Source organism: Passer montanus, unplaced genomic scaffold, assembly GCF_014805655.1.
Source record: "Passer montanus isolate IOZ18808 unplaced genomic scaffold, ASM1480565v1 scaffold145, whole genome shotgun sequence".
Lineage (NCBI taxonomy): Eukaryota > Metazoa > Chordata > Aves > Passeriformes > Passeridae > Passer > Passer montanus.
The window spans coordinates 850,368-868,240 of record NW_024361496.1 but is presented as its reverse complement, the minus strand read 5'-3'; the positions used below and the strand labels follow the sequence as shown (position 1 = coordinate 868,240).

At 67.2% G+C, this 17,873-nt stretch overlaps 3 protein-coding genes across 7 annotated transcripts in view; 2 read left to right on the top strand and 1 right to left on the bottom strand.

The window, feature by feature from the left end:
- The window catches only part of TMEM98 (transmembrane protein 98), a 4,828-nt gene extending 1,248 nt beyond the window's left edge, over window positions 1-3,580 (top strand). The window contains exons 1-7 of one of the 2 annotated variants that reach the window (XM_039700877.1): window positions 58-181; window positions 918-1,103; window positions 1,516-1,647; window positions 1,919-1,952; window positions 2,198-2,313; window positions 2,769-2,828; window positions 3,325-3,580. In XM_039700877.1, the coding sequence (XP_039556811.1) occupies window positions 973-1,103; window positions 1,516-1,647; window positions 1,919-1,952; window positions 2,198-2,313; window positions 2,769-2,828; window positions 3,325-3,532 (681 nt within the window). In that variant the 5' untranslated portion in view covers window positions 58-181; window positions 918-972 and the 3' untranslated portion in view covers window positions 3,533-3,580. Of the gene's footprint in view, window positions 1-57; window positions 182-917; window positions 1,104-1,515; window positions 1,648-1,918; window positions 1,953-2,197; window positions 2,314-2,768; window positions 2,829-3,324 lie in introns of those variants that run through there. The other variant, XM_039700878.1, reaches the window with a different exon arrangement.
- A 2,494-nt stretch (window positions 3,581-6,074) lies between these two features.
- On the top strand, window positions 6,075-11,626 carry GRN (granulin precursor). Of its 3 annotated transcripts, none has more exons than XM_039700851.1 (13): window positions 6,075-6,133; window positions 7,043-7,146; window positions 7,215-7,286; window positions 7,384-7,468; window positions 7,552-7,655; window positions 7,737-7,884; window positions 7,963-8,069; window positions 8,680-8,794; window positions 8,865-8,962; window positions 9,554-9,796; window positions 10,508-10,750; window positions 11,100-11,384; window positions 11,452-11,626. In XM_039700851.1, exons 2-13 carry the CDS (start codon window positions 7,057-7,059, stop codon window positions 11,548-11,550), a joined length of 1,689 nt encoding a protein of 562 aa, XP_039556785.1. In that variant the 5' UTR covers window positions 6,075-6,133; window positions 7,043-7,056; the 3' UTR covers window positions 11,551-11,626. The 3 variants fall into 3 exon arrangements, with proteins under 3 accessions (XP_039556785.1, XP_039556784.1, XP_039556786.1); XM_039700850.1 differs by lacking the exon at window positions 6,075-6,133 and adding an exon at window positions 6,140-6,299; XM_039700852.1 differs by lacking the exons at window positions 6,075-6,133; window positions 9,554-9,796 and adding an exon at window positions 6,140-6,299.
- Window positions 11,627-11,671: 45 nt separating this feature from the next.
- FAM171A2 (family with sequence similarity 171 member A2) lies at window positions 11,672-17,399 on the bottom strand. 2 transcript variants are annotated; one of them, XM_039700847.1, is made up of 8 exons: window positions 16,969-17,399; window positions 15,954-16,046; window positions 15,637-15,795; window positions 15,380-15,556; window positions 14,752-14,868; window positions 14,331-14,457; window positions 12,621-13,619; window positions 11,672-11,961 (listed from the first exon to the last, which is right to left on the bottom strand). In XM_039700847.1, exons 1-8 carry the CDS (start codon window positions 17,387-17,389, stop codon window positions 11,907-11,909), a joined length of 2,148 nt encoding a protein of 715 aa, XP_039556781.1. In that variant the 5' UTR covers window positions 17,390-17,399; the 3' UTR covers window positions 11,672-11,906. The 2 variants fall into 2 exon arrangements, with proteins under 2 accessions (XP_039556781.1, XP_039556782.1); XM_039700848.1 differs by lacking the exon at window positions 11,672-11,961 and having other exon boundaries at window positions 12,617-13,619.
- Window positions 17,400-17,873: the final 474 nt, after the last annotated feature.

The following is a 17,873-nucleotide window of genomic DNA, read 5'->3' as shown; positions in this document are numbered from 1 at the left end:
GGGGGGAAGCAGTGGGGCGGGAGGGTTTTGGGGGCCCATCCCGCACCCCCTTCCGTGGGGGGCCCAGGTGTGAGTCAGGGGGCGAAGGTCGGTGTGGCCGTGTTTGCACACCCAGCACGGAAGTGGCACCGTCCCCGCGTGTCCCCGTGTCCCGCCCGGCGGTGCCTCCCGGCTGGAGCAGGTAGGGAGGGCAGGGATGGAGCCCCCGGCCCGCGGGGTGGGCACGGGGGGTGCCCCCGCAGGGTGGGAACCCCACAGGGACTGCCGGTCCATCCGGGTGGGGACAGGGGGTCCCCTGGGCCTGGTATGGCTGCTGTCCTGCTGTCCATGGGGACAGGGACACCAGGCCCTGCTACTGCAGCAGGGCTGGCTTGGGGGCTCCCAGGGCCCAGCTGGGATCAGATTTGGGGGATCCCCATGGAAAGGGGGCTCTGGAGGTCCACATGACACAGGAATCAGAACTGGGGGCTCTGGGGGTCCCTGTGGCCCCACACGGACAGGAACTCTGGGCTCCCTGTAGGGATCAGTCTCTGGGGTGCCCATGGCCCCATAGGGAAAGGCTCTGGGCATCTCCATGTTCCCATAGGGACAGGGCTGTGAGTGTCCCCAGAAGGACACACTCTGGGGGTCCCCACACCCCCCTATGGCCCAGGCCTTGCTCTCCTGACCCCAGTCCCTGTCCCCCTGTCCTCTTGTCCCCATAGCCATGGTGATGGGATGAGGGCAGCCCCCCAGATCCTGCTGTACCCCACACCCAGAGTCACTGCATGCCCCAGGTGACACTGCCTAGAAAGACCCTGGGGACAGAGGGGTGACAATCTGGGGGTGTCACCAGGTCCTGGCTGGGCGTTTTGGGGTGTGGGGTGGAGAGGAGAACATGTGTGGGGCTCCAGTCCCCGGTGCCCCTGTCACTGCAGCCCCAGCGTGCTGTGATGGCCCCGGACGCCTGAGCCCCTGCGGCGGGGACGAGCCATGGAGACCGTTGTCATTGTGGCCATCGGGGTGCTGGCCACCATCTTCCTGGCGTCCTTCGTGGCGCTGGTGGTGGTGTGCAGGCAGCGCTACTGTCACCCCAAGGACCTGCGCCACCACTATGACACCAAGTGAGTGACCCACAGGGGTGGCAGCATCACTGTCCCCACCAGGGAGGGACTGCAACCCCCATGGGCTGGGGACATGCTCAGCATCATCAAGGAGACAGTGTGGGGGACAAAGATGGGGACACACCCACCATCATCAGGGGGACAGAGATAGGGACACATCAGCCATCATCAAAGGGATAAAGATGGAGACATGTCCCCGTCATCTAGGGAACAAAGACGGGGACACATCCATTTTAGTCAGGGGGATGATGTAGGGGATGTCCAGCATCATCTGAGGGAAGAAGTTGGGGACACATCCACATCACCAGGGGGAACAAAGACGGGGACACGCCCACCAGCACCAGGGCCATGGGGGCTGTGGGGCAGCCCGAGGAGGTGGCCCTTGGTGGGATGTCCCCCATGTCTCTGACAGACCCATCGTGGACCTGATGGGGACCACGGAGACGCCGTCAGAGCCCTCGGAGCTGGAGCTGGACGACGTGGTCATCACCAACCCCCACATAGAGGCCATCCTGGAGAACGAGGACTGGGTCGAGGACGCCTCGTGAGTGTCCCCTCTGTCCCCCCACTGCTGGGGACCCCTGTGCAGTGCTGGGGACCCTTGTGCAGTGCCAGGCCCCCATCATGGGATGCAGGGGACAGGTTTGGAGGTCACCAAGCCATGGGGATGGGCTTCAAGATGGTCTTGGGGTGGGAATATTCCCACAGGTCTGGGGGACATTGGGTGTGTGCTGGCAGGAGAGGGGGGACACACAGGGGACAAGGGCAGAGCAGGGGGGACACAGGTGGATTCACACCCTCCTCCCTCTCCACAGGGGTCTGGTGTCCCACTGCATCGCCATCCTGAAGGTGAGTGAGGGCATGGCACTGGTGGCAGTGCTGACACTGGTGGTACCGGTGACACTGGTGGCAATGGCAGCACTGGTGGTACTGGTGGAGCTGTGCTACTGGTAGGCAGTGGTGGCACCAGTGGCACTAGTGACATTGGTGTCAATGGTGGGCAGCACTTGTGACAATGGTGGCAATGGTGACATTGTTGGTACTGGTGGCACTGGTGCTGATGGTGGCACTGAGTGCCCACTGCTGTCCCCCAGATCTGTCACACGCTGACGGAGAAGTTGGTGGCCATGACCATGGGCTCAGGCGCACGCGTGAAGTCCCCAGCCAGCCTGGGTGACATCATCGTGGTGGCCAAGCGCATCAGCCCTAGGTGACAGGGGATGTCTGGGGGGTCCCAGGGCTCTTGGGTGGGGTCCTGTGGCTCTGGGCTGTCCCCAGGGACTGGGGGGAAAAATTCCAGGGCTCTGGAGAATCCCCAGAGATTTGGGACAGGGTGGGTCTGGAGGGATCATGGGGGCTCTGGGGATGTCCCAGGGCTGGGGAGGGGGTCCTGAGCACTGGGGAGGACCCTGGGGACTCTGGAGGGAAACCTGAGGACTTCAGGGGTGTCCAGGGACTCTGAGAGGTGTCCCAGGGCCCTGGGGTAATTTTGGGACTCTGGGAGGAGTTCTGGGTCTCAGGGGGTTCCTGAGGTTCTGTGGGGTTCCTGGGGCTCTAGGGGGGGTCCCAGAGCTCCAAGAGGGCTGGGGTGGGTGGGCTCGAGGGACAGTGTTAACCCCATGGGTCACCACAGTGTCCCTGGGGTTAACGCTGTCCCCACCGCAGGGTGGACGACGTGGTGAGATCCATGTACCCCCCGCTGGACCCCAAACTGCTGGACGCGAGGTGACAGCGGCAGGAAGGACAGGGACACTCCTGGGTGGGGGATACCTGTGGATGGGGACACCCCCCCATCCCATACCACACCTCTGGGGACAACCCCACTCTGGGGACAAGCCCAGTCCAGGGGACCGAGACCACAGGGAGCAAGCAGATCCCAGAATATCCCAGGTTGGGAGGGACCCCAAGGCTCATCCAGTCCCACCCCTGGCCCCCAACAATCCCACCCTGGGCATCCCTGGCAGATCCGTCACCCTCCTGGAGCTGCCAGAGCTCCAGGACCATTCCCTGGGGAGCCTGGGCAGTGCCCAGCACCCTCTGGGGGCAGAACCTTTCCCTGAGATCCACCCCAACCCCCTGTGACACAACCTCAGGCCATTCCCGGGGTCCTGTCCCTGGTCACCACAGGCCAACTAGGGGCCACGCTGCTGCTGAGGAAGCCACATGGGGCAGGGCCGTGACAGGGCAGTGACATGGCAGTGACAGCCCCGTGTCCCCGCAGGGCCGCGGCGCTGCTGCTGTCGGTCAGTCACCTGGTGCTGGTGACCCGCAGCGCCTGTCGCCAGCCGGCCGCTCGCCACTGGGTCGAGCGGTCACTGGCAGCCGCCGAGGAGCACATGGCCGTGCTGCGCCAGGCCGCCATGGCCACCGAGCCCGAGCGGCCACCGGCCCCCGGCGAGCCCCCCCGCCAGGAGCAGTCGGCCATCTGACCCCAATAAAGGCCCCGTGTGCCCCAACCCCGCACGGCGGCTCTGGGACAGGCTGGTGATGTGGTGTCTGCATCGACAGGGGTCTGGGGGGGATTGGGGGTGTTGAAGGAGAGGTTGGGGGTCGAGGGAGGGATTGGGGGGCTTGGGAGGGAGTGTGGAGGGGTTTAGAGGGGATTTCGTGGGGCTGGAGGTGGATTTGGAACGGTTGAGGGGCTTGGGAGGGGAGGGGGTTGGAGGGGTTTAGAGGGGACTTCAGGGTGCTGGAGGGGGATTTGGAGGGGCTGCGGGGTCTAGGAAGGGGTTGAGGGACTTGGGAGTGTGGAGAAAGGTTGGAAGGGGGCTTTAAAGGATTTTGAAGGGTTTGGAAGGTTGGAGGTGGTTTGGGGGGTTGGAGGGGGATTTGGAGGAGTTGGGGTCTAGGGAGGGTTTGGGGGACTTGGAATGGAGTATGGGGTTTGGAGAGGTTGGGAAAGCTGGAGGTGGTTTGGAGGCTTGGAGGCAGATTTGTTGGGGTTGGGGGTCTAAGGAGGGTTTTGGGGGGCTTGGGAGGGAGTTTGGAGGGGTTTGAGAGTTATGGAGAGGATTTCAGGGTGTTGGACCAGGAATTTGAGGAGTTGGGGGTCTAGGGAGAGGCTGGGGGTCTGGGAAGGGAGTGTGGAGGGAGGTTGGCATTGACTGAAAGGGATTTAGAAGGGTTGGGAAGATCAGAGGTGGTTTAGGGGGTTTGCAAGGGATTTGGGGTGTTGGAAGGGGAGGTTTGGGAGTTTAGGGAGGGTTTGGAGGGAGTTGAAGAAGTTGAGGGAGTTTTAAAGGGGGTTTAGGGAGTGTTGGAGTGGTTGGAAGAGGTTTGGAGTGAATTTCCTAGGACTGGGGGGTGATTTGGGGGAGTTGGGAGAGAATGAGGGAGTTGGTGTAGGAGGGGAAATGGGAGTTTAGGGAATGTTTGGGGTTTGGGGAGGTGGAGGGGGTTTGGAGGGGCATTGGCATTGGAGGGGATTTAGGGGAGCTTGGAGGGGGATGGGAAAAGCTTGGACAGCGAGGTTGGAAGATTTGGGGAGGGTTGGAGAAGTTGAAGTGGTCTTTGGGTACAGGGGTTTGGAGGGGATTTGGAGAGGATTTAGGGGCACTTGTGGGCATTGGCAGGGAGGATGAGGGAGCTGGGGAGCAGAGACTGGAGTTTTGGGAGGGTCGGGGAGATTGAGGAGGACTGCAGGGGGCTGTGGGAGCTGGTGGAAGTTTGTGGGGGGGGTGGGAAGAATTTGGGGGGCTGGAGGTCCTGCCTGCCCTGGGAGCAGGGCCTGGAGGGCTCCGAGGCACCAAGGGCAAAACCCTGAGACAAGGCAGGGGCATCTGTGCTCTTGATGGGGGTCTGTGCCCTGACAAGGCACAAGGGGCACAAGGCACAAGGGGTTTCTGCCCCGGGGAGGGGGCCTGGGGCCACACAGTGGGGCTCAAGGCTGCAGACAGAGGGGTCCCTGCCTGGGCAAGGGGGTCTGTGTGGTCCACCCTCGGGCAGGGCGGTCTGAGGGCTCCCTGTGCCCGGGCTGTGGGTTCTCTCCTGGGGCAGGGCGGTCTGAGTGCTCCCTGTGCCCCGGGCAGGGCGCTCTGAGGGCTCCCTGTGCCCGGTCTGAGGGCTCCTGTGCCCGGTATGTGTCTCCCCTCGGGCAGGGCGCTCTGAGGGCTCCCTGTGCCCGGGCTGTGGGGTCTCTCCTCGGGCAGGGCGGTCTGAGGGCTCCCTGTGCCCGGCCTGTGCCCCCCTCAGGGCAGGGCAGTCTGAGAGCTCCCTGTGCCCGGGCTCTGGGGTCTCCCCTCAGGGCAGGGCGGTCTGAGGGCTCCCTGTGCCCGGCCTGTGCCCCCCTCAGGGCAGGGCAGTCTGAGAGCTCCCTGTGCCCGGGCTCTGGGGTCTCCCCTCGGGCAGGGCGGTCTGAGGGCTCCCCGTGCCCGGTCTGAGGGCTCCCTGTGCCCGGTACGTGTCTCCCCTCGGGCAGGGCGCTCTGAGGGCTCCCTGTGCCCGGTATGAGTCTCCCCTCGGGCAGGGCGGTCTGAGGGCTCCCTGTGCCCCGGGCAGGGCGGTCTGAGGGCTCCCCGTGCCCGGTATGTGTCTCCCCTCGGGCAGGGCGCTCTGAGGGCTCCCTGTGCCCGGTCTGAGGGCTCCCCGTGCCCGGGCTGTGTCTCCCCTCGGGCAGGGCGCTCTGAGGGCTCCCTGTGCCCCGAGCCCCCTCCCGCTCTCGCCCCCCTCAGCCCCGGGGTGAGTGGGGGGGGTTGTGGTCACGTGCCCACCAGGGCGCTCTGAGGGCTCCCTGTGCCCCGGGCTGTGGGGTCTCCCCTCAGGGCAGGGCGCTCTGAGGGCCCCCTGTGCCCCGAGCCCCCTCCCGCTCTCGCCCCCCGCAGCCCCGGGGGGAGTGGGGGGGTTGTGGTCACGTGCCCATCCGTCACGTGATGGGGGTGAGGCGGCCGCTGTGCCCGCCCCCTCACCCCTGGCTGGCCAATGGCAGCGCGGCGGGCGCGGCGGGCGACCAATGGGAGGTGGGGGGCGGGGCTTGCGGCCGGCGGTGGGGGGTGGCTTGCGGCCGGGACCGGGAGAGGGAACTGGGAGCGCTGGTGGGTACTGGGAGCGCGGGGGGACGCGGGCACCGCCGCGAGGTGCTGGGAGCACTGGGAGCACTGGGAGCTGCCAGGAGGAACTGCGAGTCACGGGGGCCACTGGGAGACGCTGGAGGAACCGGGAGTCACGGGGGCCACTGGGAGTCATACGGACGACTGGGAGGTGCTGGGAGCTTTGGGAGGAACTGGGACTTAAGGGAGGAACTGGGAGTCGCTGAGAGTCATGGGGCGACACTGGGGTTCCTCGGGAGGTCCTGGGAGTCACGGGAGAACAGCGGGAGTACTGGGAGTCCCTAATGGGAGGCGCTCTGGGAACACTTGGGCTCTGGGAACACTGTGGGTACTGGGAGTACTGGGAGAGCACTGGGAGTACTGGGAGAGCACTGGGGGTAGTGGGGTTACTGGGAGCACTGGGCGTTCTGGGAGCACTGGGGGTACTCGTGACACTGGGAGCACTGGGGGTAGTGGGAGCACTGGGTGTGGGGGATGTCGGGGTCAGCCCAACGCTGCCCTGGGGAGTCGCAGGGGTGGGGGTGCAGTGACACCAAGGTCCCCCCGACCCCCTCCCCGCCATGGGACACAAGCCCTGTGACCGCCCTGGGCGTCCCCAGCGGGGAAGGGAAGTGACAGTGACAGTGATTGTGGGATGGGGCGGGGGTGCCCGTCTGGTGCCGCGGGGAGATGTTATCGGGGTGCGGTTGGGGTGCCACGCACCGCAGGGCCCCCCCGCTGTCTGTGGGTACCCCCAGCACCCTGAGGTGCCCCCCAGCACCCCTGGCTGGAGGGGGTGGGGCTGGGACTTTCCCAACACACGGCTGAAAGAAGAAGTGAGATTTGGGGGGAAGAGCCGCCTGCCCACTCAGTGAGAAGGGAAACTGAGGCCGGGGGTTTGGGGGGGTCCCGCAGGTGCCCCCGGAGCCATGAGGACCCTCCTGCTGCTGTGGGTGGCCCTGGCCGGCACAGGGGCCCAGCTGCCCTGTCCCCGTGGGGGACCCTGCCCCGTCACCCCGGTGAGTGTGCGGGGTTTGGGGGGTCGGGGGGGCCTCAGCAGGGGCTGTAACCCCCTCTGTGCCCCCAGGCCCTGCCTGCCCGCGGTGCAGTGGGGTGCCAGGACAGCTCATCCTGCCCTGCCGGCTGCCAGCTGCCAGAGGTGAGCCCTGCCCTGTGCCTCAGTTTACCCCCTGTTCCTGCCATTTGGGGGGCACTCCCTGACCCCCCTGCCCTCCCTCTCCCTTCTCTGTCCCCAGAGTGTCCCCTGCGCCGGGGGCCACCGCTGCTGTCCCCGCGGGTCCCACTGCAGCTCTGACGGGGAGTCCTGTGTCACAGACCTGGGTATGGAGACAGGGGGTTGGCCGGAGGGCAGGGTGGGCCTCGAGGGGACGGGATGGACACGGGGCTGTCACCTGTCTCCACAGCCCCCCGTGCTGTGCCCTGTCCTGACGGCCAGTCCGAGTGTCCTGACGATGCCACGTGCTGTGTGACAAGCAGCGGCGCCTGGGGGTGCTGCCCCATGCCCCAGGTACGGGCTGTGGGGACACGGGGACGCTGAGGGGGCACCTGGCACGGCCATCGCTGTGACTGGCACGGCTGGCACCCGCAGGCCTCGTGCTGCGCTGACAAGGTGCACTGCTGTCCCCACGCCACCGTCTGTGACCTGACCCGCGGGCGCTGTGTGTCCCCCGCCGGTGACACCGACGTCCCCCTGGGCACAGCCTTCCCCGCCTGGAAGCGCCACCCCCCCGCCCCAGGTAAGGGGGGTGCCCTGGGGGTGCCCTCGCTGTGCCGTGCCCTCGGAGGGGACGCGGTGACACCGTGTGTCCCCTCAGTGGCGCTGCGCCAGGTGCTGTGTCCCGATGGCCGCTCGGCGTGTCCCGACGGGGCCACCTGCTGCCAGCTGTCCCCAACGCAGTACGGCTGCTGTCCCCTGCAGAACGTGAGTGCTGGCACAGCCCTGGGCACCCTGGGATGGGCAGCTGTGCCAAACCTGTGCCCAGCACCCCAAACCCGCCACCCCCCACTGAACACCCCAAACCAAGCACCCCCTGCCAGGCACCCAAATCCTGGCCAGCATCCCCCAGGCACCCCTGTGCCAGGCACCCCAAGGCAGCCACCCCTCACTGGGCACTCCAGTCCAGCACCCCCCACCCCAGCACACACCACTCGCCCCGTACCAGTCCATGCAGGCACCCCATTCTGGGCACCCCAATTCCAAGCACCCCACAGTGATGCCAGGCACCCTATTTTGGGCACCTTGTCCCTATCACCCCACACCCGACACGCCTTGCTGGGCATCCTGTGGTGGATGCTGGGCCCTGGGCACCCCACCTGTGCCATGTCCCCCACCAGGCACCCCGCACTGCCCCCCGTGCTAAGCACACCCTGTCCTTGTGCCCAAGGTCCCTGTCCCCCCATTTGTCTCCCCCCAGGCCGTGTCCTGCAGTGATGGACAGCGCTGCTGTCCCAAGGGCACCTCCACACCATGTCCCCTATGCTGTGCCCCCTGTCCCCATCCCAGGGTCCTTGTCATGCTGTGTCTCCCCCAGGCCGTGTGCTGCAGTGACGGGCAGCACTGCTGTCCCCAGGGCACCACCTGTGACCTGATCCACTCCACCTGCACCTCCCTGGGGGGCTCTGCCCCCCTGGCAGCACTGCCCACAGGTAAGGGAGCAACCACCCCCTGTCCTGTCCCGGGGAGGGGACACCAGCCCTGACTGTCACCTGTCCCCAGCTGGTGACGTCAAGTGTGACGAGGAGACGAGCTGTCCCGATGGGAACACGTGCTGCAGGCTCAGCTCTGGGGCCTGGGGGTGCTGCCCCCTCGAGCAGGTACAGGGGTCCCCTGTGCCCCCAGGACACGCAGATGTCCTCTGTCCCCCTGGGTGGGATGAGGGCTCATGTCCTCTGTCCCCCTGGGTGGGATGAGGGCAGCTGTGTCCTGTTCCACTGAGAAGGACAAGGGTGGGAGTTCCCTGAACTTGCCCAGGACAAGGTTTGATGTCCCCTGTCCGCCTGGGGAGGGACAAGGATGGGTTCCCCTGTGTCCCTCCAGAACTGGGAGATGTCCCCTGTCCCCCAGGAGGGCTCCCATTCCCTGATGTCCCGTGGGGAAGGGTGACACTGAGTCACTTTGACATCCCCCAGTCAAGCCCCCTGTGCTGACTGGGACCAGTTTGGGGCTCCAGTGGCAGGAGGTGGTGAAGGGACATGAGGCCACCAGGATCCTCGGGGACCTTCCTGAGTCCCACTGAGGGGGGGTCAGCAGTGATGAGGGGCCCCCTGTATCCCCCCCTCCTCACTGCTGGGGCAGGGACTGGGGATGGCAGGAATGGGCAGGAGGGGACACGTTTGCCCCCCCTTCTCTGGAGCTGGCAGTCCCTTGGGGGTCCCCTGTGCTCAGCCTCCCCTCTTTGCCCCCAGGCCGTCTGCTGCCCTGACCACGTGCACTGCTGCCCCCAGGGCTACACCTGCGACCCCGAGGGGGGCAGCTGCCTGCAGGGGGGGGGCACCCGCCAGCCCTGGGTGAGCAAGACCCCGGCACTGCCCCGGGGGGGACAGGTGACACCGGGGAACGTCCAATGTGATGAGAAGACGAGCTGTCCTGATGGGAGCACGTGCTGCCGGCTGAGCCTGGGCACCTGGGGGTGCTGCCCCTTCGAGCAGGTGGGGGGGCTCTGCCCATGGGGGTCCATGGCTGTGTGAGCTGGGGGGTGCACCCAGGGGAGTGGGGGGTCCTGGACTGAGCAGAGATTCCAGGGGATCCTGGGGTGTCCTTGGAGGGGGGGACATGGCTCAAGGGACCCCGAGTGGAGCACCTGTCTGGGGACATGGGAACGTTCACAGGGCACAGTGAGCAGCTGTCCCCTGAGCAGCCCCATGGGCTGGGGGTCTCCTGTGCCCCGAGGGGACAAAGGCCAATGTTCCCTTCTCCCCACGAGGGTCAAGGCCAGATGTCCCCCTTTGTTGCTTGAAGGATGAGGGCAGATGTCCCTTGTCCTCCAAGAAGGACAGGGTGGGCTCCAAACCCCTCATGTCCCCATGGGACACAGGGCCCCTTTGCTGGCCCCCAACCCCAGTCAGACCCCCTCTGCTAACTGGGACCAGTTTGGGACTCTGGGGGCGGGAGGTGATGGAAGCACACAAGGCCACTGGGGTGCTCAGGGACATCCATCCATGTGTCTCATGGAGGGGCAGAAGCGTCACCAGAGGGTCCCCATATGTGCCCCCCTCAAAGCAAGGAGGGAGCCAGGCTGGGTCTGGGGGGACACAGAACGGGGGAGGGCAGGAACAGGCAGGAGGGCACTTGTCCTCTGAAGGTCCCCAGCTGTGTTGCTGGGGGTCCCCTGTGCTCAGCCCCCCCTCTTTGCCCCCCAGGCTGTCTGCTGCCCCGACCTCGTGCACTGCTGCCCCCAGGGCTACACCTGCGACCCCGAGGGGGGCAGCTGCCTGCAGGGGGGGGGCACCCGCCAGCCCTGGGTGAGCAAGACCCCGGCACTGCCCCGGGGGGGACAGGTGACACCGGGGAACGTCCAATGTGATGAGAAGACGAGCTGTCCTGATGGGAGCACGTGCTGCCGGCTGAGCCTGGGCACCTGGGGGTGCTGCCCCCTCGAGCAGGTGGGGGGGTCCCTGGGGTGGGGGTGCCCCAGGGGTGGGGTGTTGTCCCAGGGAGTGAGGATTTGGGAATGGAATGGAGGGGGTTGGGACAGAGCGTGACTGTAGGGATGGCCCTTTGGGGACAAGCAGAGCTGGGAGGGGCAGAGACATGGGACACTCCCACGTTTGTCACTGGTCCCTCCATGGAGGCTCTGGGCACCTTGGGGACAGGGTTTGGCACAGTCCCTGGGTCTCTGCTGGGGACACCTGACGTACCTATCCTCTGTCCCTGGTACCCGGACCCCTATGTCCCCCAGACACCCATGTCCCCCAGTGTCACCCCACTGACGCCACGCTGTGTCCCCCCCAGGCCGTTTGCTGCGGGGACCACAAGCACTGCTGTCCCCGGGGCTACACCTGCAACGTGGCCACCGAGAGCTGTGAGAAGCTGCTGGCGCCCACCCCGCTGCTGCCAACCCCCTCAGCCCCTCGCCAGACCCCCTCTGCCCCCCGCCAGGCCCCCTCTGCCCCACTGCGAGCCGCTGGCACCCACCCGGGTGGCCTCGTGCCCTGCGGTGCCACTGGCTCCTGCCACGGGGGCCAGCAGTGCTGCCAGGCCCGGGGAGGCTCCTGGGGGTGCTGCCCCTTCACCCAGGTGAGTGGGGGGACACCGGGGTGGGTGGGGGTGGCATTACCCCCCCTCACTCTGTCTGTCTCTGCAGGGCTCCTGCTGCTCCGACGGCCGCCACTGCTGCCCCGCGGGGTCCCGCTGCACCAGGGGGGGCTGGGGGTGCAGCCCCCCGCGCTGGGACCTGCTCTGATGGCTCTGGGGACACCACCACTGCCACCCCCCGGGAATGCCACCACCCCAATAAACGGTTTCTAGGAGAAATGCTACCCATGGCTCCTGGCGAGGGGGGGAAGCTGAGGCAGGAGGCAGAGGAGGGGGGATTTTGTGTGTTTAATATATTAATGCCTCTAAGGAGCGGGCAGGACGTGCAGGCAGGTGCAGGCAGCAGCTCCCTGCCCAGCCTGGCACCCAGGGGGTCCCCATGGCCCCCCCGCTGCCAGCCTGGCCCCAATGACCCCTCTTCATCCTCACCACGTAGAAAACGTTTAGAAACACGAGTTAAAATCCAAAGGGGGATGAGGGTGGGGGGACAGGGCCCCCCGGCTCCTATGGCAGCTTGGAGGCACCGCTGGCTCGGGGGGCAGTGCCAGCCCCCCCTGTCCTGCAGGGACACAAAAGGGGACATGGCTCAGGAGTGGGGGAACATGGAGCATGCACTTCCCACCCCCAAAAGACAGGGAGGCGGAGGGTGGTGTTGGGTGGGACACAGAGGGAATGGGGCAGCAGGATCCCGTGTGACAGAGCCTGGTGGCACAGGGTGGGGGCCACGGTGGCCTGGGTGTGGTCACTCTGGTCCCTCCCCTGGCAGAAAGGGACCATGGTGGTGGGATGGGATTGTGGTGGGCTGTGACAGTGGTGGGACATGACAGTGGCAGGAGAGGACGGTGGTGGGCTGGGACGGTGGTGGGGGAGGACAGTGACAAGGCAGGATGGTGAAGAAGGTGGTGGGATGGCATGGCAGGATAAGATGGGACAGTGACAGACAGGACAGGGCGGTGGGAGGGTGGCACGGGGATGACAGCAGTGGGAGGAGATGATGGCTGTGTGGGACTGTGGTGGGATGGCGGGTGGGATGGTGCTGGGGTGAGATGGCAGTGGGATGGCACAACGATGGGACAGCGATGACAGAGGACGGTGGCGGGAGGAGGCGGTGGCCGGGAAGGACAGTGGTGGGCTGAGACGGGTGACAGCAGCGGTGTCCCCATCCCAGCACCCCCTGGGACTTGCCCCGCACCAGGGGCCCGGCCTCCCCACACTCACTTGACATTGAAGACCATCAGAGGCCGCTCCTCCCGCTTCTGCCAGGGGCTCTTGCGGTCGCCCCCCTCGTCGCCCCCGTCGCCCGCCTCGGCCAGCGCCTCCTCCTCGGGGCTGGTCAGGGAGTCTCGAGGGGCTTCGCTGGCGCTGCTGCGCCCGCTGCCGCCCCCTCGCCGCCCCCCGCTGCCTGCTTCCAGCAAGGGGGCGAGCGAGCTGTCCTCGGGGGAGGCTGCGGGCAGCGGGGGCCGGGGCCCCCCGTCCTCCTCCCCGCCTCCGGCGGCCCGGGGGAGGCGGGGAGGGGGCGCGGGGCCGGGGCCCCTCTCGCTGCCCTGCAGGTCGATGTAGGAGTGCCGAACCTGGGAGGAGCGCCCGTCCAGGGACACGAACCAGGCTCTCGGGGGTGGCGGCCCCCCCAGTTCCAGGAGCTGCTGCCCGGCCAGCGCCTGCAGCTCCCCGTTGAGCTGGGCCACCGCCGACCCGTCCAGCAGCACCGGGATGGCCACCGAGCCGCTCACCGGTTGGGGGGCACGAGCCCCGCCCCAGTTTTCCCCTTCCTCGAAGGGCTGCCCGGAGGAGGGCGGGGGCGGCGGCGCGGCCGCGGCCGCCGTCGAACCGGGGCCCCCATCGGCTTCGGGGGGACCCTCGGGCTCGCCGGGGGCCAGGCGCATGTAGCGGGCGGGGATGAGCAGGGTGGGCATCACCCCCCGGTACACATCCTCGGGGCCCCCGCCGCGGTCCAGGGGCCCGCAGAGCAGCAGCGGCCCGGGCGGGGCCAGCGAGGGCGGCCGCGGCGGCCGGGCGGGGGGCAGCTCGCGGGCCGAGGGGGGCAGGCTGGGGGTGGGCAGGTCGGTGTCGCCCCCCGAGGAGGCGGTCTCCAGGTGGCTGCCCCCGCACAGGAGGTCCAGCTGGGACACCGAGGTGGCCTGGTCCCGGCGCGCCGCGTCCAGCGGCCCCGGCAGCGGCAGCTTGCGGTGCTGAGCCCGCGGCTTCAGGCAGCGCCGCCTGCGGGGACGCGGGGGCTCGTGAGGAACGGGGTCCCCCTGCTCCCCCCTCCCGCGCCCGCTGGAAGGAGCTCGAGGAGGGGGCTATAGGGCACCCAAGGGTGCTGGGGAGTGGTGTGTCACCCCCCAAATCCAGTTACAGGGCACCCAAGCGTGCTGGGGAGTGGTGTGTCACCCCCCAAATCCAGTGACAGGGCACCCAGGGGTGCTGGGGAGTGGTGTGTCACCCCCCAAATCCAGTTACAGGGCACCCAAGGGTCCTGGGGAGTGGTGTGTCACCCCTCCCAAACCAGCTCCAGGGCACCCAGTGGTTCTGGAGATCGGTGTCTGTCTCCCAAATCCAGATAAAGAGCACCCAGAGGTGCCACAGCTGGTGCCTCTTCCCCATAGCCAACTACAGGGCATTTTGGGGTTCCAAGGGGTGGTGACTCCCCCAGAATGGCTACAGGGCACTCAAGGGTGCCAGGAGGGTGGTACCCCTTCCCCACAGTCAGGTCTAGGACATTTGGGGGTGCCTTGAGGTGGTGCCCCCCCTTCCCAAAGGCAGATAAAGGGCACCCAGGGGTACCAGGAGGATGATGCCCCCTCCCCATAACCAGTTATAGGGTGCCAGGAAATGGTCCCCCCCAGCTGTGGGGCACCCAGGGGTGCTGACCCCCATTCCCACGTGGAATGTCGGGTTCTGTTCCCACCCCCCACGGTCAGGGCTGACCTGCAGTAGTAGATGAGGAGGCAGAGGAGGATGAGGACGAGCAGGGCCAGGGCACCCAGGATGGTGAGGAGGAAGATGGTGTGGTAGGTGGTGATGTCCGTCACACCTGCTGCCATTGCCACCAGCCCTGGGGACAGCAGGGTCAGAGGGGCAGCCCCCCCCGAGAGTTCCCTGGGGGGCAAAGGGAACCCCCAGCACAGCACCCCAGGGGGCTGCAGTGTCCCCCCAGCCTGGACAGCCCTGGGGACCATGGGACTGGGGGGCACCAGGAGCACCCAGGGTGGTCCCAGCCCCTCAGGCAGCCCTTGGACAGGGGCGTCGGAGGGGAAGCACCCCAAGGTGCTGCCACCCCCTCCCCAGCCAGCCTGTCCCCAGAGCCAAGGGACACCGGCTGGGAGGGCACTCACAGGTGTCACCTTACCCGTGCTGGGGGAGGGCAGAGCTGCTGCCCAGTATCCCAGCTGGGAGGAGACGAACGTCCAGTACAGCTGCCGGCCTTCCTTCCGGATCAGCCCCGTCCCGTTCCGGACCCACAGCCCTGCGGGACACAGCGGGCTGAGACCCCTCACCTCACCACCCCATCACCCCCCTGTGGGGACACCGCGGGCTGAGACCCCTCACCCCACCACCCCACCACCCCCAGCAGCAGCTGTGTCCCCTCTGCACCCCCCAACAGGAGCTGTGTCCCCTGTGCTACCCCCAGCAGGAACTGTGTCCCCCTCAACAGGAGCTGTGTCCCCTCTGCAACCCCCAGCAGCAGTTGTGTCCCCTCTGCACCCCGCAACAGGAGCTGTGTCCCCCTCTGCCACCCCCAGCTGCAGCTGTGTCCCCTCTGTCCCCCTCAGCAGGAGCTGTGTCCCCCCCAGCAGCAGCTGTGTTCCCCTCTATCCCCCTCAATAAGAGCTGTGTCTCCCTCTGCCCCCCTCAATGGGAGCTCTGTCCCCTCTGTCCCCCCCAGCAGGAGCTGTGTCCCCTGTGCCACTCCCAGCAGGAGCTGTGTCCCCTCTGTCCCCCTCTGTGTCCCCTGTGCCACCCCAGCCAGCACTCACCGCTCTTGGGGTCAAACCTCCAGGCTGGCACACTGGTGGCCACCACGGCCGCGGCGTCGGGGGCCAGCGGGACGGACAGATGGACGGGGCCGGCCAGCGGCACCTCGGTCCCGTTGCCGGTGAACAGGTGGACGCTGACAGCCGCCACCGGCGCCAGCTCCAGCCACGTGCCATTGGCTGCGGGACAAGGACGGGGACATCCCTAAGGGGGGCCACCCAGGGTGCGCCCCCACCCCCGTCCGCGGTGCCCCCCGTACCGCTGCCGTCCTGCTCGGCCCCGAGGAAGGCGGGGAAGGCGCGGGCCAGGCCGGGGCCGGAGGCGGCGGTGAGCGACGCGGCGAGCTGGCTGTACGTGGAGCTGCGGGGCAGGCGCGCTGCCCGCCGGGGGAACTGCGCCCACGGCTGCCCACGGCCACCTGCGGGGACACGCGGGTGGCAGCACACGGGGGGTGGCGGTGTCACCCACCGCCATCCCCGTGGTTCGGCGGGGGCACAGGGTGGGTGGTGTCACCCAGGGCGGCGGTGGTGTCACCCAGGGTGGGTGGTGTCACCCAGCGCCACCCCCGTGTCCCACCTGGCGATCCCAGGAGGATCTGGACCAGGTCCTCGTAGAGGATGAGCGTGGCCGGGCGCTCCGGGAGCAGGTAGAGGCTGATGGAGGCGTAGACTGCAAGGGGAAGAGGGGGCGATGGGGGACCCCAAAGTACCCACACCTGGACCCCAAAAATACACACACAAAAATACTCCTCCCAAGGTTGGGAGGACTGATGGGGAGAGGGGGATGGGGTCTGAGGAGGGAGTGGGGAAGGGGGACACAGCAAGGGGTGAGGTGCATTCGGGGCAGGGACAGGAGGAATGGGGGGACAGGCAGTGGGCAGGGTGGGGGCACCCCCTCCACAACCCCATCCACACACCCTCCATCCCTGTCCCTGTATTGCTTCATCCCAGTACCCCCCATCCCCATCCTGTACCCCACAATCCCTGTACCCCATTCCCACCTCCCCAGTTGGGTGCTCCCATGTGTGCCACCTCCCCAAGGTGACCCCTGCCACTGATGCCACCCCCAGTCCCCCCTGCCCTGGGGAGAAGGACTGGAGTGCATCCCAGGGGGCACCCCCAAATTCCCCTGCCCTGGGATGGGATCCATGGGATGGGGTGGGATGGGATGGGATGGGATCCGTGGGATGGGATGGGATCCATGGGATGGGATCCATGGGATGGGATGCCATGGGATGCCATGGGGGGACTTGGGGGCCACCAGGACATGGTTGTCCCCTCCCAAGGGGGTCTGACCCCTCCCAAACACCCTTCTATAAGGGACCCCTACACTGAAACCTATTAGGGGTCCCCTGCAAGGAAGGTTCCAGTAAGGGACTAAGGACCCCACACCAGGGCTCAGAGCCCACAGTTAGGAATTCAGGACCTCCAATCAGACCCAGGACCTTCAGGAAGGGATTGGGGATCCCCCATCATGGCTCAAATCCCCTCAGGAAGGGATTGTGCCCCCCTGACAGACTCAGAGACCCCGGTGAGGGATTGGGGACCCCCAGCCAGAGCGCCCAGGAAGGCTGGCGGTGCCGGTGACTCACGTGGCAGTTTGGTGACGCGCCAGGGGACAGAGGCGGTGACGTATCCGCGGCGTGCGGCGGTGACCAGCAGCCAGGAGCCCAGGCGGTAGGGCACGGGCAGGACGGCGGTGCCCGAGTGGTCCGTGCTGCCCGCGGCCAGCGCGCTGCGGGCGCCCAGCACGTCCAGGGCCGCCTGCGGCAGCGGGGCCAGCGTGCCGCTCTCGAACACCTGCACCCGCAGCAGCACCTCTGCGGGGACACGGCGGGGACACGGCGTGGGCACGGGGACGGCGTGTGGGGAGTCACAGCCACTAACCCAGCGGGCACGGCCACCGTGCCAGCAGGTGGTGGGACACAAACCGGGGGGCACAGCCACCATCCCAGGGGGCACGGCCACCATCCCGGGGGGCACGGCCACCGTCCCGGGGGGCACAGCCACCATCCCAGAGGACACAGCCACCATCCCAGGGGTCACAGCCACCATCCCGGGGGGCACAGCCACCGTCCCGGGGGGTCACAACCACCATCCCAGAGGGCACGGCCACCATCACAGGGGGCACGGCCACCATCCCAGGGTCACAGCCACCATCCAAGGGAGCACAGCCACCATCAGAGGGGACACAGCCACCATCACAGGGGACACAGCCACCATCACAGGGGACATGGCCACCATCCCAGGGGGTCAGTCACCATCCCAGGGTCACAGACACTGTCCCAGGGGGCATGGCCACTGTCCCGGGGGACACAGCCACCATCCCAGAGGACACAGCCACCATCCCAGGGGTCACAGCCACCATCCTGATGGATGATGGGCACCACACCAACAGGTGGTGGGACCTGTCCTGCTGGGTCATGACCACCATCCCCATCACAGGGGGCATGGCCAACAGCACAGGGGGTCTGGCCACCATTTCAGCAGGTGGTGG